This window comes from Balearica regulorum, chromosome 2 (genome assembly GCF_011004875.1).
Source record: "Balearica regulorum gibbericeps isolate bBalReg1 chromosome 2, bBalReg1.pri, whole genome shotgun sequence".
In the NCBI taxonomy this organism is placed as follows: Eukaryota; Metazoa; Chordata; class Aves; order Gruiformes; family Gruidae; genus Balearica; species Balearica regulorum.
In genome coordinates, this window is record NC_046185.1 from 78,322,546 (window position 1) to 78,339,269 (window position 16,724).

General features: G+C 42.1%; 1 protein-coding gene and 1 long non-coding RNA gene across 3 annotated transcripts in view; one reads left to right on the forward strand and one right to left on the reverse strand.

Moving 5' to 3' along the window:
- The window catches only part of LOC142600431 (uncharacterized), a 761,935-nt gene that overhangs the window by 654,337 nt on the left and 90,874 nt on the right, over nt 1-16,724 (forward strand). The window lies entirely within an intron of this gene.
- Nucleotides 1,589-6,697, reverse strand: MED10 (mediator complex subunit 10). 2 transcript variants are annotated; one of them, XM_075744779.1, is made up of 4 exons: nt 6,534-6,697; nt 6,200-6,283; nt 4,918-5,020; nt 1,589-1,873 (listed from the first exon to the last, which is right to left on the reverse strand). In XM_075744779.1, exons 1-4 carry the CDS (start codon nt 6,668-6,670, stop codon nt 1,790-1,792), a joined length of 408 nt encoding a protein of 135 aa, XP_075600894.1. In that variant the 5' UTR covers nt 6,671-6,697; the 3' UTR covers nt 1,589-1,789. The 2 variants fall into 2 exon arrangements, with proteins under 2 accessions (XP_075600894.1, XP_010308856.2); XM_010310554.2 differs by having other exon boundaries at nt 1,589-2,247; nt 6,534-6,696.

Sequence of the window (16,724 nt, forward strand, 5' to 3'; positions counted from 1 at the left end):
CTAGGGTGCTCAGGGCCTAGTCCAGGTGAGCCTTAAAAAGCTCCAAAGACAGAGAGTCCACCATCTGTCTGGCCAACCTGTTCCAGTGCTTCCCCCATGAGTGCGTCCACATTCAAACAAAATGCCAGCTTGCTCTACAGGGGAATCCTATGTGGTTTGTTTTCATTTGATTTTCCTAAGTTGGTGTTACAAAAATTAAAGCTACCAAGAATGTTCATCAGGAGACTCATCCTGTAAAGTTTACAAATACAGAAATTCAAACAGCAAGAACAATCTATCTAGATGACCGTATTTTTAATATGAATTTCTAAGAGAATTTGCACACAACTAGAGTAAAACATTTTGTAATAAAAATAAGACTTCCTAGAAGCATCAGTTTTTAAGTGCGCTACTCCACCAACTCTGACACACAAGCTGATGTCAGCACTAGGATCCAGAGTATTCCAGTATGCAGACCAGTATCTACTGGCTTCTCTCAAGTACCACTTAAATGTAGTTTCACCTGCCCGCTGCCAACATTTTTTCTCTCTAGCTCTGCTGCCCACCACATTATATGTGCCTGAAAAAAACTCTTTCCTTTTTTCGCTTGTGCCCTGTGTACATCCCACGTGCCAGTCACAAGCCTCGCTTCAACAGCCCCCAGGGAGCTGGCAAGCCAGGCAGAGTAAAACACAAACGTGACGCACTTTTTCTTTATCGCTGCTTTCTGCCAAGTTAGTACAGTAACATTGTGAAGGGAAAAGTGCAATGAAGGTTGGAGCAAACACAAGTAAAAGCAAGCGTGCAGACTAGGGCAGGATAATAGCAGGAAGCAATTAGATTAGACTGCCAGGTAACAAGTCTTAAATGCAGAGGAATGCCTAGTTTTGTGTTTTTCCTTTTGTTATGCCAAAGCTTGATGAGGCATAGTCTTACTGGGCATTAGGGATGGGCTTCGCTTCAGCTAGCTAACTGAGCACAGACAGTACTTCAGGTGAGGAAACTATGGCACCAACAACTTAAACATACCTAAATCACCATTAAGGTCTTTAATGGACTAGGCAGGTCTCCCATAGAGCACACGCATACAGTGCTATTTTTGGAGCTCCTGCCCAAAACCACTAAGTTTAGCAACTAAAAGAAAGTTAACAAAATAATAAATTCATCTGCTGGTAAAAAAAAAAGTATCTGGAAGGACAAACGTAAGCGTGTTTAAGTTTCACAAATCCCCAAGACTGAGAGGTCCTCTTAGTTCCACTGTAAAACTAGCCTGCACGTGCAGGACACCACAGGCAGCAAACCCAGCACGCTGGTTTACATTGGGACTACCTTACATATGAACAGTTACAGATTTCACAGGTGAGTCCACAGCTAATCAGAACCACTTCAGATGACAATCACTGATCTCTAAAATCTCCTGCTTCAGGTACTAAAGGGAAGTTTTTCCCCACAAAACCAAAATACCAAGTTGATATTATCTTCAGATATAAACTTAAACAGACAAGTTTTGATGTACAGTTTATTTCTACCACTGTGAGACCGAGGAACACGCTATTTTTCACAGCTTCTGTTCTCCAAAGAGTTGCATATAGCTGAAAAACCATTAGAATTTTTTTTTTTTCAAATTTTTATTCAACAACCAGCTTACAGAAAATGAGCAGAATCAAACAAAAGCTAACATTAAATACTATACAAAGTATTAACATTGAGGAGCTAGTCCCCTAATACACTCACTTTCTACGTCCTCAGCCATCTGCACTGCAGCTCATACAGCAAAACAAAAACATCTGAAGGTTCTCTTGGCTGCAAGTCATGATGACACATGAGAACTGCAGCCCTTGACAGGCTCCTGCTCAGTAGAATTTAGCAAGATTAAAGCAGTCAATTGTTTGTCCTGTAATAAAAAAAGCAATTTACTAATGAAAAATAATGAAGTACAGTAAATTCATTTCTCTTAAAAACCAGATGAGCCTACAATCCTGGAGCACGCTTTTCAGAAGACAAAACCCATTATTTTCTGCTCTGGAAATGTACTTTGTGGGAAAATCATCAAGCTCCTTCACAGTCCATCATTGCCATTTTTAGTATAGTTGTTATGAAGGCTTGGATTTCCCCCTCTCTTCAATCAATGTTTTTATGGAACTGACATTTTTAGAGTTATCAAAGGCCAACTTAAGGAGGAGGATCTTCTCCTCGAATAGCTTTATACTTTGCCATGTCTTCTGGGAACACCTTTGTCAGTTCTTGAATTAACAGACTTTTAAATTTCTGGAAAGAGAAAAAAAGTTTTATGTACATAATCTGCACTGTTTATTTGGATTTCACCAAGCAATCTTATCTGATTAACAGAAAGGTTTATATACAACACAGTTCTACATTTCAGTGACCTATGAGAATAGTATCCAAAAAAAAATCTCCAAAACCACACACAAAAACCATAGAAATTTACATTTACAAAATACACAGAAAATGGTCAAGTGAAATGCGCTAGGAAAGCACCAGGAAAACTAAAATGCTTTTAATTTCCCACAGATTAACTAGCATTTGCACTTAAAAAAAAAATAGTAGTTGGACCTCTGTGGTACACTCTGGTACATCAATATCTGTCTGACCTTATTAATGCAAAGCTGATAAAGGACATGTCCTCTTGATTTGATATGGAATCGCCTCCAACTCCAAAAAGGAACTCCCACCTGGCTTAGAAATACGTAATCCTTCCTACAACTTTTACAAGCACAGAGCACATCTAAAGAAAGAGAAGCTTAGAACATATGGAGATATGTCTACGTTCTGCAGCATCCTACACATTAAGTTTGGGCAAGGAATGTTCTGAAACACAAAGATCACTTTCTCAAAACTCACTAAAATTCCTTTTCACATTTTATTTTTCAGGACTAATTCCAGCAGTTAAACAGTATAGTAGAATGCTTAGGTTTATACTAAATTAAAGTACAAGTTCAGAAAACCCTGAACACTGGCATATATTTTAAGTAATTTTATAAAGATTAATTCATGCTTATATAGCATGTTCGATATTTTAATACTCTAAGATCCATCCAAGACTGGAAAAAATACCCCTTCTGTTTTGCTTATTTCTAAACTTACACAAATCACAGTTACAGATCTGTAACACTGTGAGGTATTCATTAGAATTCAAAATGAAAACAACAACAGAGATCTATAATGCTACATGCACCTTTAGCCAAAATAAAATTATAGCAACATCTGCATCTCCAACTGAGGGCCACAAAGATGATCAGAGGGCTGGAGCACCTCTCCTGTGAGGACAGGCTGAGAGAGTTGGGGCTGTTCAGGCTGGAGAAGAGAAGGCTCTGGGGAGATCTAATTGCTGCCTTCCAGTACCTGAAGGGGGCCTACAAAAAAGCTGGAAAGGGACTGTTTACAAGGGCATGTAGTGATAGGACAAGCGGTAATAGGTTTAAACTAAAAGAGGGTAGATTTAGATTAGATGCTAGAAAGAAATTCTTTACTGTGAGGCTGGTGAGGTACTGGAACAGGTTGCCCAGAGAGGTTGTGGCTGCCCCCTCCCTGGAAGTGTTCAAGGCCAGGTTGGATGGGGCTTTGGGCAACCTGGTCTAGTGGAGGGTGTCCCTGCCCGTGGCAGGGGGGTTAGAACTAGATGATTTTTTAAGGTCCCTTCCAAACCCATTCTATCATTCTATGAATTGTGGGGTGAATTTTAAGTTTCTTTTCCAGAACACGCTGTATTAGCATCAGTTAAGATACAGGGATGCAGAGCAATCCCTAATGCAAATCACCTAATGTACTGGGTTTGCATGGCAAGGTTTAGGTAACAGGGGAGCTACAGGGGTGGCTTCTGCGAGAAGCTTCCCCTACGTTCAACAGACCCAATGCCAGACGGCTCCAAGACAGACCCGCCACTGGCCAAGGCCAAGCCAATCAGTGACAGTGATAGTGTCTCTGGGGTAACAGAGTTAAGAAGGAAAAAAAACCTAGTGGGAGCTTTTGAAGCCAGAGAGAGGAGTCAGAGTATGTGAGAAACTTTGCAGACAGCCAGGTCAATGAAGGAAGGGGAGGAGATGCTCCAGGTGCCAGAGCAGAGATTCCCCTGCCCATGGAAAAAACCATGGTGAGGCAGACTGTTCCCCTGCAGCCCATAGAGGTCCACGGTGGAGCAGATATCCACCTGCAGCCCTTGCAGGAACCCATGCCAGATCAGGTGGATGCCCAAAGGAGGCTGTGACCCTGTGGGAAGCCCGTGCTGGAGCAGGCTCCTGGCAGGACCTGTGGCCCCGTGGAAAGAGGAGCTCACGCCAGAGCAGGTTTGCTGGCAGGACTTGTGACCCCATGGGGGACCCAGGCTGGAGCAGTTTGTGAAAAACTGCAGCCTGTGGGAGGGGCTCATGTTGGAGAAGTTGGTGGAGGACTGTCTCCCATGGGAGGGACCCCACACTGGAGCAGGGGAAGAACATGAGGAGTCCTTGCCCTGAGGATGAAGGAGTGGCAGAAACAACGTCTGATGAACTGACCACAACCCCCATTCCCCGTCCCCCTGTGCCACTGGAGGGGGGAGCAGGTAGAGAAATGGGGAGTGAAGTTAAGCCCGGGAAGAAAGGAGGGGTGGGGGAAAGATGTTTTAAGATTTGGTTTTATTTCTAATAGCTCTACTCTGTTTTACTTGATAATAAATTAGATTAATTTTTTTCTGAGTCTGTTTTGCCTGTGACAGTAATTGGTGAGTGATCTCTCCCTGTCCTTATCTCGACCCACGAGCCTTTTGTCTCCCCTGTTCCACTGAGGAGGGGAGTAATAGAGGAGTTTTGGTGGGCAGTCATCCTACCACACTTAGTAAGGTAATTTAATAACTGCACAAGTGAAAGCCCCCACTTATTTACAGGAAAGTAAAAATTTCTTAAATACATTACTACATTAGTACTTTCATTATTTCTGATTTACCTTCATTGTGTCAATTTTTCCTTTTACTTGCTCATTTTTAGCCAAAGCTCGTTCCAGACACTCTTTAGTGTAGAGTTGAGGATTGCGGCCTTGATCTATGTATCTGAAAACAGAAAAGATACTACCTAAACAGTCATGTTCCAACTAGGATGTTCTCCAAGGTACAGAACTATTCATCTGCTGTCTTTTTGTTACTACTGTCATCCGAAACGTGCATTAAAAAACCAAAACAGTTTAATGCAGCCATTTCAAAAAGACAGCTCAAGGAGGACTAGGCCATGGCCAGCAAACAGCTGTCTTGGTATACTGTTTTAAATCTTTGTTTCCAGAAAGCCTGGAGCTTATTAAAAGCAAACAAAAAATGTTACTCCCCAGCTCCTCAAAAGCAATAAGAATACATGAATGAAGAAAGATGGTCCTTTTCCAAGCAACTGATAGGGCACTAACCACAAAGTAGATTAGTTGTTACATGGTGAGCCATAAGCACGTAGGAATTAAGGCATCCAGCAATTCAAGGATGAATAGGAAATGTACATACCATAGTACAGAGCACAAAATTAACTCACCTGTATTTTTGCTTTGCAATGTAAGTGTCTGACAAAGGGAAATCCCATCATTGAATAACGAAAACGGAACATTTAAGATTATCATCATAGATTTACAGATAGAGTGAAAGCCCAACTGAAAAAGCCCTGCATAGCCCGTAATACACCAGAATACAGCAAACCAATGACATCTGGACTTACAAGAAACAATAGAAAATTAACTTGTCAGCTATATCATAAAAGCTGTCTTGTATAGCTCTCCCTCTACATTCATGATTTCACTTGTAATGATCTAATTCTCTGCCAACAAGAAGAATGCCACTATTGAAACTGAACACCTAAGTACTGGCCTAATTTATTTTCACCTGCAACTTTGCATTCTGATTCTAACCTAGCATAAAAGTGTATTTCCAAAATGAAACCTTACTTACTAGATCACTAGATTCGGCAGAATCTGTATTACTGCCTATGTATGTAAAGGCAATATAAATTAACAAAAGAAAAAAAAAAAAAAAGACCTGAAAGCGTATAATCTATCACTTCTCTTATCTCTCCACCCTCTCACAGGCAGAAGGTACTTCTTAACTTTTTCTGCCTGCGCACATTCTCCTGATGCATTCAGAAGATGGAGTTTAAAAAATAAGCAGTCCTCAGTGAAAATATCCACGCTGCAAAGACACGTCACCTCAAATCACACTGACCACAGCAGCGTCCCTTCCAGACACAAGGTTACTTACTCAAAGACTTCCAAGGGCACGCTGATATCGTGAAGCTGCTGCCGGCATTTGTCGATATCCTGCAAGCCCGTCACCATGAAATTCCTGTAAGAAGAAAATGGGTCGCTTTTAGCCAAAAACAGGCACACTGCGCTAACCCTGACCCCGGCTACCAGGCCAGCTACAAGAAACCCAGCGAAGGAGACTCCTTCAACGTTTCGCTACGGCGGAAGGGCGACAGATCCGCCGGCCAGGGCCTCCGGTACCCTGAAGCACCAGGCTGGGAGTGGGGGGCGGCGGTAAGGGCCCCACGACCTGGCAACGAAGAGAGATAGCGAAACAACGAGCCCCTCACAATTTCTGATTGAGACCAGTCTGACTGCTGGGCTGGAAGTCGCTGACGATAATGCCGAGCTGCCGGATATTCTCCACGAACTTCTCCAAGTGCTCCTCCAGAGAGTCGAACTTCTCCGCCATCGCCATAACCGCCATCTACTCCCCCCTCCCTACTTCCGGCCAGCGGCGCATGCGCGGAAGGAGAGAGGCGGAGCGGCCGGACTGAGACACCCCGCCGTCTTTGCATTAGACCACGCCCCCATGTCTCAAGCCACGCCCCTTATGTCTCAAACCACGCCCCCATGCCTCAAGCCACGCCCCCTAGACCGCAAGCCACGCCCTCCCGCGCCGCACCGACCCCGCTCCCGCCGCGGTCGCGGCGGGAGCGGGGTCGGTGCGACGCGGGAGGGGAGGACGGATCCTGTCGCCAGTCCGGCATCTGCGCATTCTATCCAAAAATCACGACTCAATATGAGAATTTTGGCCCTCCCGCCTTGAGCTCGAGCACAATTTTCCCCTTTCTGATGGCTTATTTTAATTACGCGTCTCACTTTCCGGAAGGATGCTCGGCTCGTCGGTTGTACAGCAGATAGAAAATGAATTCTGGACAAAAATAAGATCTGTTGCACAAGTCAGTATTTGCTTTGGGTATTCTGGATTTATCAACTGCGTGATCGCAAATAATGGGAAATATTTTTTACCCTGAAGGTAATCAATACTAAATTATAATTAGCATCTTTTATAAATGCCAGATGATTGGAGTTTGACAATATGGATCAGTCAGCAGCCCTCGGCAGGCGCTGCTTTCCTTTCTTTTGTTACCATATAACATCTCTAGGAATTTTTCAGTAGATCCCAGTGGAGCGGGAAGTACATAATGTGATTAATAACATCTTTGAAAAAATTACCAGCACCTCTTTCGAAATGGTGAGATTTGAAAACTCACGATTAATTGCTATAGCCTGCCAGACATGGACTGCTGCATCTACATCTTGAAGTGTCTCTCTGCTTGACTTCTTAAACATACAGCCTTTCCTGTCAGTCCACTCCTATAAAACTTCTATAATTAACTCCCATTAGCGGGGGTTTTTTTGTCAGTTATCCTTTTCTCTGTCCTTAACAAACACTAGCACGTTGCTTATATTTTTAGACCATCATTTGGAATCTCTCTGCCTTCCAGTGGTTCCCCTTCCTGTGTTGCACAGACATAAACCCGTTCCACATTTTCAGACCCATTCAAAACTTGTGTCTGGCTCCAATTTGCTTACCGCCCCCGCCCTGCACCCCAGGTCGAACTCTAGTCCTGATTCATTTGCAGTGCAGAGCCCAATCCCTTCTTGAAACCTTTTCAAAAAGATGGCTTTGTGCTTTTTCCCATGTTGCCCTTTACTGTTAGGTGGAGCTGCCTGTGACTATCGTATCCCTTCACTGCATCCCATCAAATTCCTCATTAAATTATTTGCCTCACTATCCACAGCTGCTGCCTGCTGGTGCAGGCTCTGGGTTAGAGATCATCTCTGTGAACTCCTTAGCACAAAAGGACCTAACTCGTGGGTAAAGGTCATACGTGCGACTGGGATATGGGTAACTGCATAGATCTGAAGAGCAGATAGTTTTCTGCCTGCCTCACTCCCCATGTCTGATCAGTAGATATGCTCAGCCCATGCCTAGCCCCACTCACAAAGGGAGCCCTCAGGCTTCCCTTTTATCCAGTAACAAAAATGCACACCCAGAGTTCAGGATACCTGGATTTCAATTTTCTTTTTTTTAGCCACAAGGGTCAGAGCCTACAAAAAGCCTTGACCTCATAGGCTGGGATGTATTTGGCAGTGGAGTCCGTTCAGTCCCTGTGGCTGTTCTACTCGGTGCGAAAATTAAGTATTGCTTAAGCAACGGGAAGACAGGGTCTGGCATACCACACAAAAAGAAACGGAGGAACCAGTGACTGATTATCCGATAAAGGCTCATTATCTTCTCCACCTGTCTTATATCTGCTAATTATGAGTGGTTTTCTAAACTGTGTAAGAAATAGAAGCAGTAACAGACAGAGGTTCACGATAATAAAAACCACAATGGAATTATCTGGGGAATGAGAAAATATCAGTCTATATTAAATAACCTAGCTATCATTTTCCCTGTGGGAAGATTATCTGACACGTTTAAATTCCTGTGGCATATCACAATAACTGTATGTTTTATAAATAGCTTATTTCCAGTATGTCTGTTTTCAGTTGAATCTGAGAAGATCAGTCCAGTCATATCAGCAGATAAGAATCTGATGCTTTGATGCACAATGACGGATTTGAATGAATGTTTGAAATAAGAACTAAACTAAAATAGATATGATATTCAATCAACAAATTTAATGTATTTTATGCCTACTGTGTATTTTTGCAACCATTTCTGTTACACAATGAAAACCATCAAAATCAGCAATTCTCAGTTTCTTGGATGTATCTTTTTATTAGTTACATTTTTCCATTTATGATATCAATGACATCAACAAAACTGTAAAAAACCTTCTATTGGTTAGTTTCTGTTCTGCATTACCATGCTAGTTCAGTAGCAGAAAGTTGGGTCTTTGCTAAATACAAAGCACAAATCAGGAGTTCATAAGATTAAGTACGCTAACCCAAAATTAAAAAGTGAGTGACTGTAAAGAGCACTAAATAGTAAGGAGAATACAATACTGTGCAAATGTGAAATTCTAAAAACAATCCTAGCTGCAAAAAGCAATTAATCAGTTCTAGACCTTGACAAGTATTGTCATCCTATGATAGAATAAATCCATTGTCCATTGATCAGCAGTTGCTGACCATCCAGTTTCCATAGTTGGCAGAACATTCTCTGGACAGCAGAAGTCCCAGGGTTACAAGATTTTAATACAAGTACTTTGCACTGGTCACATGAGAGATCTTGGTCTGAGGAACAGAATAGCTTTTTCTAATATTTGGGAAGGAAGAATGTAGAATATGACGGACTTACCAGATTAGATCTAAATATGAGGAAAAGAGGGGGCCGAATTTTGAAAGAACAGTCTAAATATATGCGATTGTGTCAGATGTGGCTCTGCAGGCACAAGAGGCTGGGATTCAAACAGAAGAGTTGCTTCATGTCCATCCTTGCTGACGGGCAATCACATTTAACAGAAGTACGGAGCAGAATAATTTGCTTTAAATTCAGTAACCAAAAATGGGCTTTGAGGTAATGTTAAAACTTCCTCTCCTTCCTCTTTGTTGGAAAGCCTTTGGCTGTTAGAACTGAGCAAGCATGACTTCTAGCTTGCTTGTGGTGGCTGAAATCTGATAGATGTCCATTACCACATCTAACTTGGGTAAAGTACCTGACAGGAAAAATGCATGGAAGTTGAACATTAAATGCAGAGATATTCAGCTCATCTTAAATCTATATTTACTAGGCTGGTTAGGTTAGAATAATGAATTTTGTTAGATAAACATGTACAGTGCTTTAAAGGTTAAAAATTGCTATAAATATATTGCCAGTTGTTAAATTTTTCTCATGATCACCAACTTGGGCAGTGTTTTCCTGTTTGGGGAGGGTGGGAAAAGCAAAACAAAGAAACTTGTGTTCCAGGGGAAGGGGAAGGGGAAGGAAAGGGAAAAGGAAAGGGAAAAGGAAAGGGAAAGGGGAAGGGGAAGGGGAAGGGGAAGGGGAAGGGGAAGGGGAAGGGGAAGGGGAAGGGGAAGAGGAAGGGGAAGGGGAAGGAAGGGAAGGGAGGAAGGGAAAGAGAGAAAAGGAGAAAGGGAGGAAGAAAGGAAGTCTGACACATAATAAATCAACCAATCAATCAATAGGAAGATAGATTTAGAAAGAAAGATTCATGGTTCATGATTTAAGTAACCTTATTGCACTCCTACCCTGATTTCCATGTAGAGAGTGGGAAATTACTGGCTTGTAAGCTGAACATCTGCACTGGGCAGTTAAGTAGGGTTTGTAATAAAGGATAGAGTGAGAGGCCATGTGGATCAATATGACCCATTTGGGAAGAGCAGCACAGATTACATAAAAGAAAATCCTGTTTTGTAAACCTCTAATGAATTTTTCAAGGGGTCAGCAAGCATGTAGATAAGAGTAATCTAACTGATACAATCTGCTTGAATTTCTCATCAGTTTTTGGTGAAATTCTTAACCAAAGTCTTTTAAGGAACTAAAGTCATGGAATAAGGGAAGAAATCCTAGACCGAATAAAGAACAGATTGCCAGATAGGAAATGCAGGATAGGGGCAAACATTTAATTCTTGCAGGGGAGAATGGTTCCCAGAGGAGCTCTACAGGGAACTGGGTTGAAATTTATGCCATTCAATGCATTCATAGATGACCCAGAAAAGAGATCAGATGGTGCAATGAGAAAATTGGCATATGATAAAGTTATTTGGGGGAGTAAAGATGAATACAGGTTGTAGAAAACTGTAGAAGGACCTGAAAAGGCTTGGTGGCTGGGCAACAAATTGTCAGAAGAAATTCAGATGGATAATGTAATGTAATGCACATAGCAAGCAAGAATATCCTAATTTCATGTGAATTTTCATGGCATGGCCTCTTGACCATTACCATACAGGAACAAGACTCAAGGATCACAATAGAAAGTTCCATGAAAACATCAGCTCAGTGCTCACCAATAGTCAGAAGTCATGCAGAGAGTTAAGAATTATTAGGAAAGGAATTTGAGAACAAAGTAGAAAATGTCATGGTGCTGCTGGATAAATCCACAGTTCACCCCAACCTCGAATACTGTGTGCAGTTCTGGTTCTCTGGAGTAGACCTGGAAAAGGATTAGAGAAGGGCTGTTGAGATGACTGTAGATGTGAAATAGCTTCTGTACTAGGAAACTTCTGTACTGTTTTCTTACTTGGTGGTGTATATACTTATATATACACACACACCCCCACATATATGACTTTTCCAGTATAATATGGCACATTGAAGTATTTAAGATTAATTACTGAAAGTGCTGGTATAGTCACTTTTTCTTCTCAGAAATATAAAAAGTGACAATTTGGCTGCTTGTCTATCTCTGGAACTGTGATTCTTCTTCTATCTCCTGTTTTCTGCTGCTGGCCAATAAAGTGAAAGAAGTGAATAAAGAAAACAGAACACATTGAGCTCTGATGATGTATGTTTTCTCTCCTTCTGTCTCTCTCACTTTCTGTCTTTGACTTTATTACTATTTTCTTCTGTATGATTGCATGTAATGCACCAATCACTTCTTCATTCTACAAACCCAGAAATGGAGGTTGAAATTTCTGGTCATTAACTGGGAGGACCACCTGCCTAAGAATTCCATTTTATGAGCCAGCTACCCTTCTTTGTTTTAATTACAACAGGTGATAAGCAAAAGAGAAGCAGGGAAAATAGATGTAAGCAGCACAGAGAATACCTGTTACCTGCTCTTGATATATCAAGCTGATGGTATTTATGTTTAGGATGTTTTTTGACTCACTCAGAAGCATGCTGTATTTTCACATTTTACTGTATAAAAATAATGTGATACAATAAAATAAACAATTTAAAAAATCCGGTTATTGAGCTGATTAAGAGATGTAATTATAGTTTCCATAGAGATTTGATATTTAGCAACTTGCTTGTTAATGACTCAAAATAGTACATGTCTTACCACAAATTAGCAGGATAATGTGTTTATGCATCATGACTGGATCTCAGTCTTGCTGAAATCATCTAAATTTATTTATCTAAGAAACAGCAAGATCAGGATTTGGTTTATACAATAATTTTTGCTTTTCCAAGTCCCGCAGACCTTGAGATGTTCTGAGACCTGATCCAAAGATAACTGAGCCCTGTGGGACTCTTTCTATTGATGGTAAAGGATATTGGATGACAGACTCTGTTCTCACAACTCTGGCTCCAAGGAGGTCAGCCAGACACAGCAGCGGACTTTATATATGTCTCAGGACAGAAACATTATTTCCATAGTGTAGTGACAATTCATCTAGCTCTGCAATACTGAAAACTTTGATTTCATAGGACCCTTAATATCCCGTAAAGAATTAATTCTTAATTTTGTTTACAAAAAATATGCTGAGAAATCAGTAGAATTATTTGGTTTTTTCCCCTAGAGTATTAATCTTATTCATCAGACTCAGTTGTTGGGAAAATATTAGTTGTCGAGCTCAGCTGGAATCACCATTTGCCAATCGGCATAACTAGCTTAGCATAACTGGCTAAATTTGTGGAAGCCTTAGGCCACAAGCTGTGAACTTTCACCTGGATATGTTGAACTTTTGTTGAACTTTTGCTAAGTTAAGTAGAAGAAAGCCCCAGAGCTGGTCCAAGCCAGAAGATAAGGAAGCTACGACCACCAGCAGAAGCTGCAGCCTTAAGAGGTAAAAATGGCCCACCTAGAGACAAGGAAAGGAACCAATGAAGAACGTGAAGACCCCAGACCCTAATATTACTATTGGCCCGAAATATCACATGAGGGGAGGGGAACTTTGATTTTAAGGGTATAATTGCCACAGGATTTCTTTGTTCGGGGTCCCTCTGCGGAGGCACCTAGCTCGAGCTGTTACGACTGCTGTACCACCCGAATAAATTATCCCATGGGACCTAGAGCCTGAAACACCACTGTGGGAAACCTTGAGTGAAGAAACTTGCATAACATAGTTTTTATTGCATCCATAATCCTGCCATATGTCATTTGAAGCAAAATTAAGATTTATTCTTCTGAAATGCAGAGTTGCTTTCAATATTTATCAAGTAGCTTCATGTGAATTTTTTTTCCACAGGTGTGAGAAATACATATATATATATAGTGCTTTTACAAAAATATTATTTTCATTATATAATACCAACAAGTAAAGCTGATTTGCCTAGTGGTTTTTTGTTTTCTGTAACTTGGAATAACTAGTGCACTGTATTTAAAACTGATATATTTTTTTTGTTACCAGAGATGCAGGAAAGAAGGCATAGGAATATCCCAGGCCACCAGATTTACTGACTCCCAGACCACATGTGTGCTAGCAAATGAAATGGTCCTGGGACCATTCTCCAGCACTGAGTCCAACTGGCATGGAGCAGCCCTTACTTGTATTCCAACTTCTGAAATGTGTCTGAAAACAATTCTGGAAGAATGTTGGTGGTCCAGATGAAAAAAATGGCTGGGTACCTTCGTAACAGATAAACAGCATGGATGCCTGTGTTCACGTGCTTGTGCCATTCCCTGGCACTTAGAGTTTTTCTAAGGTAGACCTATCATTCTTGATGCACAAGAAAAAGGAAGTAATGTTCACATGGGTTCAAAACAGAACAAACCAGAAAGTCAGAAAAATTACTTAGCATTCACAAGTATACCCTGTGGTGAAAAGCGTTTAAACCACCAAGTTGTGCAGAGCCGTGGTTACAGCCGGTATGGAGCTATCGGCACCGCTGCCTTGGGGCTGGGAGTAGTCCTGGAGCTTGCATGGATGTCGTGCAGGAGAGGCTGGAATCAGCGACCACTACAGGGTTCAGCCTGATCGACATGAAAGGTCTCACGTTCACCAGAACAGCCTGCAATCTGCCTCCAGTTCAAACTGGGACTGCCGGGTCTTCCAGGCTACTTCTGAACTGCTCAGATTCAAACCCATGACGCAGCACGTGAGCGTGCAGGCAGCTGTAGCTTTGGGGACTTCAGAAGACAGTGGGGCAAAAGGCTTGAATGTGTAGCTCCTTTAGTCTCTCCCGTCGTGTGGACACTCTGGGCACTACTATAGCCAGTATACCTTACTGCGTAGGTCGGCATTCCTTCCTGAAAGGCACTAAGAGACAGGCAGGCATTGAGCTTAAGGCTCTCTACTATTCTTTTGGGGGGATTCAAGTAACTCTTCAATTTTAAACTCATTCTTCACACTCTTGTGTGTTCATATCCCACCCTCTTTACAATCTGCCTGCATCGCTGGGAAAGATACTTTACCATTCGTGTCCAGCATGCAGTCTTTAAATAGGTTTTACTTACAGAAGTCGCCTGAGGAAGACTCAAATTTATAGCTATCGATTCTTTCCACACCTCTGTCTACCTGCTGAAGAAATGCTTTATTGTCCAGCTAGTTTTGTTCTGAGGTATCTATTCTGTGCTTTAATCAAATAATTGAATCATCTCTCGGACTTCTATATGATAAATTAAACACAATGAACTCTTTACAACATTTTCTTTAATGACTTTCAGCCTTTTCAGTGTTTCTATTTTTTTCAACATCATCAGAAAAGGGAAGATGACCTGCACATCGAAATCTGGTATTGGTCCCTGTTCTCCCACGCCTCGCATGCTCATTCCTTTCTTGCTGGTACATCGCAGGACTGCAAAACTCCTCTTGCCACAAGATTCCACAGGAAGCTTGTGCTGACCCAGTACATTACAACCACTAATTTCCTTTAAAGTTTGCCACTATAGGCAATATAGTCCCCAGTTATATGAATTTGCACTATCTCCTCCTGGTAAGGTGACTTTGCAAATTGGTTTGGTTTTTTTTTAATTTATTTGTTTTACAAGCACAACTATTCAATTTAGTCTGCCTCAACCCTATTTAGCACTCCACTGGCCTTTCTGTACACTCTTTCTTTTATTTGCAATTTTATATTTACCTCCAGATCATCAACACAACTATTAAATTATGCCAGTAGCAGTCCTTCAGGGAACTTTGCTGGCAATATTGCCAAATAAAATCCTTCTTGGGACCGGCCCCAGGAGCGGATTACCTGGTCTGCTACACTGCTCCCAAAAGTGATTTCAGAGTGATTGGACCAGCCTGATGTGAGATGAATTCCAGGTGAAGCCTGGCAGAAGGGATTGCTCCATGGTCCTCTTTTTACAAACCGTGTGGATGAGGTTGTGCCAGATTTGCCTTGCTCAGCCTACTAGTCCAACCCTATCCCAACATGTCCCTGCATGTCTTCACAAGCCCTGCCTCAGGCCATACCACATACATCCTTATCATCTTATTACAAAAGCACCTTTTTCAGGGGAATTCAGTGTCCCTCACTTTCCAGGAGGGCAGCTGTAGTAGCACAGGCTCTCAGATTGCTTTCTGTACTATGAAGGCTGAAAAGATAGAGCAGGAAAAGCCCTCTCTTGTGATGACCTTCTATCTCAAAGACCATGTAGCTTGGCTCTTCTCTGTGCCTACTGCTTCCCTTCTGCTCCCCAGCACAGGTCTTTAGACAAAACCTCAGACCACTGCCATGGCCACCCTCTGGGGAATGCCTGGTGGCCCTCCTGCGTCGGCAGTTCTTCTGCGATGCAGTTTCAGTAAGTTCAGGCAAAACACCTCTGAAAAAATGTGGCCTAGAGATGGAGGTGTCAGCAGAGAAAATCAATATGAGCAACAGTTCATTGTCGTGTGTCAACGCAGGGGACCAGTGTTTCCTCCTTGATTCTCGTCCCTCCACAGACACTTCTGAAAAGGAGCTGCAAGCTCTGCCTGATCTCACCTGGCCTGGCTGTTGTGGTTTAACCCAGCCAGCAGCTAAAGCAACCACGCAGCCATTTGCTCTCTCCCCCCACCCCCAGTGGGATGGAGGAGAGAATCAAAAAAGAAAAAAAAGGTAAAACTCATGGGTTGAGATAAAGATAGTTTAATATGACAGAAAGAGAAGATAATACTAATACTAATACTAATACTAATACTAGAATATACAAATCAAGTGATGCACAGCACAATTGCTCACCACCCACAGACCACCGATGCCCAGCTAGTTCACGAGCTGTGACTTCTCCCCAGTTTATATACTGAGCATGATGTCATATGGTAGGGAATATCCCTTTGGCTGGTTTGGGTCAGCTGTCCTGACTGTGTCCCCTCCCAGGAGGAGCAGCATGAGAAGCTGAAAAGTCTTTGACTTAGTGTAAATATTGCCTAGCAACAACAAAATATCACTGTGTTATCAACATTATTTTCATCCTAAATCCAAAACACAACACTTTACCCACTACTAGGAAGAAAATTAACTCTATTCCAGCCAAAACCAGGACATGGGCATGTACTGTTCACCAGAGGATGGAGAAACAGAAGACACTGAGTGTCCTAGGGGCCATGACAGAGAAGACTGAAGAAGGTAGGGAACACCCTGCCCTGGTGCCAGAGAGAAGCTGATGGAAGATGAAGGGACCATCTGTTTTCACAACAGGAGGAAATCAAATAAGATAAACTGATTCAGGAATTGTTTGGTCCCCTGCCTGCTCAAGCCCCTGGTGCTC

What these genes read in the sequence shown, in the direction of transcription:
- MED10 (XM_010310554.2), bottom strand. Translation starts at nt 6,670, where the DNA reads ATGGCGGTTATGGCGATGGCGGAGAAGTTCGACTCTCTGGAGGAGCAC. An exon ending in GTGCCCTTGGAAGTCTTTGA is followed by an intron (nt 5,021 to 6,199) that starts GTAAGTAACCTT and finishes TTCTGTTTTCAG; the next exon opens with ATACATAGATCAAGGCCGCA. An exon ending in GAAAAATTGACACAATGAAG is followed by an intron (nt 2,248 to 4,917) that starts GTAAATCAGAAA and finishes TTCTCTTTCCAG; the next exon opens with AAATTTAAAAGTCTGTTAAT.